Source organism: Chlamydomonas reinhardtii, chromosome 5 (assembly GCF_000002595.2).
Source record: "Chlamydomonas reinhardtii strain CC-503 cw92 mt+ chromosome 5, whole genome shotgun sequence".
In the NCBI taxonomy this organism is placed as follows: domain Eukaryota; kingdom Viridiplantae; phylum Chlorophyta; class Chlorophyceae; order Chlamydomonadales; family Chlamydomonadaceae; genus Chlamydomonas; species Chlamydomonas reinhardtii.
In genome coordinates, this window is record NC_057008.1 from 1,526,361 (window position 1) to 1,528,631 (window position 2,271).

Here is a 2,271-nt window from a genome sequence, read left to right on the forward strand (position 1 = left end):
ATGCATGCCCTCTCACCGGTCCAGTTACGTTGTGTTGACCACGCGGTGCGGCCAACCGCGCACTGCTCCTCTGCGCTGCCCTGGCCGGTGGTGCCTGTATGCATGAGAGCGGATCGTGCAGTTAGTGCATGCATGCTACCGGATCCTCGCCCCGTGCACCCACACATCATATGACCACTCACCGGCAGCGAACCACTGGCTGCGCCGCTGCTGGCCCCTGCGCGCCCACTCGAGCTGCCATCTATGCCGCTGACTGCTACCGTGCGCCCACATGTGTCACCGCTTGCGCCGCTGTTGCTGACCTCCCCAGCCATACGCTGCTGGGTCAAAGAAGCAGGTACGCGACGTGCAGGCGGCTCGCTGGTGCGGGTACTGGCGGCGCCGAGCTGCTTTGTGTCCTGCGTCGTGTCGGTGCCGGCATCACTGCCCGCCTCAGTGAGCTCTGTAGCCGGCACGTACTCCGGGGGCCCAGCCGAGCCGCCAGGCTGTTGGTCTTCGGGTGACCACCCCTGTACCGCCTGCGCCTGCGCCTGCGCCTGCGCCTGCGCCTCTGCCAGCTGCTGCGCCTGCGCCTGCGCCTCTGCCAGCTGCTGCGCCTGCGCCTGCGCCTCTGCCAGCTGCTGCGCCACGGCCTTGTTGGTCAGCTCCTGCATGGTTAAGTGTGTGATTGGCCATTATAATCTATCGGAGGACGTGGGTCAGGAGCAGTACAACATAGCGGTAGTTGGGCAGCACCTGTAATCACCGGGAAGCCTTTCGCACCTGTGCGGCATCCTCAAAAGCGCGGACCGCGTAGTTGTACGTGGGGTTGTTTGCTGCGAGGGTGCCCGGTGTGGGAGCGCCCTCCAGTGCGGCAATCTCCAGCAGCATTCTTGCCTTGCCGCTCAGGTCCGCCTGCAGCCACCCCTCTCGCCCCGCCATGATTTCCTGCACCAGCAGGGCGCCGCCCTCCCGCACGTAGTCGCATGCCCGCTCGGGCTTTGACTTGGACCCCGTGAGCTCCATCAAGGTCACTGGCACGGGGGGGTTCTGCGTAAACAGCAGTACATTGAAGGGGGTGCCTAAGTGTCTGCAGCTGGACTGTACTGGTCACAGTGTCCTCTGCTGCCCACCTCGGGCGCCGGCGCCCCCCGCGGCCTGCTGGGGACAAACGTCGTGCCGAAGAGCAGGAACGGCTGTGCTGTTGCGGGCAGGGTGCCGATGTACTCCACGCCATCCTTGTAGACCACCAGCTGGCTGCCGGGCTCACACTTCCCCAGCGAAACTGCCGCGAGGAAGAATTGCCGCTTGAAAGTGGACTTCCAATGCCGCGCACGCTCCACTGCCCGACCGAGCTCATGTAGCATTTGAGTGGGGTTCCCAAGGCAATGGAACTGGGAGAAGACAGTCATTCTAGTGAGGTCTGCCAGCTAAGTTCGAAATCAATCCCTCCTCGCACAGTCTGCGGCTGGTGTTGGATGCATTGTTGATGACAAACGAATACAGTTTGGCTCTATAAAGTGGTACGGACAATAAGAATTGAGGAATACGGCTTGTGTGCGAAACGAAAAAAACCCATCGACCCCGGTGGGTTTTCCGTTCGTCGCGTACACCTCGAATTCTTTATCCCCTGATGCGCACACCTCACCTAATGCCGAGTAGCTATTGATAGTAGACATTAAAGACGCATTCCACTCCCAGGCGTGTCCATCACCACCACGTCCCAAACACACTGCTGAAAACCCGGCGGCGCCTGGACCAGCCACAGCTGGGCTTGGCTGATGGGAGCCGGACCGGGGTTGTGTGCGTTGATCTGCGCCACCACGGCCTTCGCCACCGCGCAATCCCAGAGGTGGTGCTGCCGTGGCGTGGGCGCGGCGGCGGCGTGTGCCTCCGCCGCGGCGCCCCCATGGCCGTGCTGCCCACAGCCGCATGGCTCACGGCGAGCCAACGGTGTATGCGAGTTTCCCGGCAGCGGCACTGCGTCAATGGCCAACCGCCACAGCGTCTCAAAGTGTCGCCGTTCCCAGCGTACCTTCTGCCAAAGGCGCGCGTGTGTGTGTGTGTGTGTGTGTGTGTGTGTGTGTGTGTGTGTGTGTGTGTGTGTGTGTGTGTGTGTGTGTGTGTGTGTGTGTGTGTGTGTGTGTGTGTTAAACAAAGAATCAAACGGAACAAAATTCCGCCATACACGCGCGCGTGTGTGTGTGTGTGTGTGTGTGTGTGTGTGTGTGTGCGTGTGTGTGTGTGTGTGTGTGTGTGTGTGTGTGTGTGTGTGTGTGTGTGTGTGTGTGT

The 2,271-nt window shown here is 61.5% G+C and overlaps 1 protein-coding gene across 1 annotated transcript in view; it reads right to left on the reverse strand.

The window, feature by feature from the left end:
* The window catches only part of CHLRE_05g243601v5 (uncharacterized protein), a 2,966-nt gene extending 1,489 nt beyond the window's left edge, over nt 1-1,477 (reverse strand). Inside the window, exons 1-3 of the mRNA XM_043062458.1 lie at nt 1,113-1,477; nt 763-1,029; nt 183-647 (exon numbers count right to left, since the gene is read on the reverse strand). Of these exons, the coding sequence (XP_042924688.1) occupies nt 183-647; nt 763-1,029; nt 1,113-1,346 (966 nt within the window). The 5' untranslated portion in view covers nt 1,347-1,477. The remainder of the gene's footprint in view (nt 1-182; nt 648-762; nt 1,030-1,112) is intronic.
* Nucleotides 1,478-2,271: the final 794 nt, after the last annotated feature.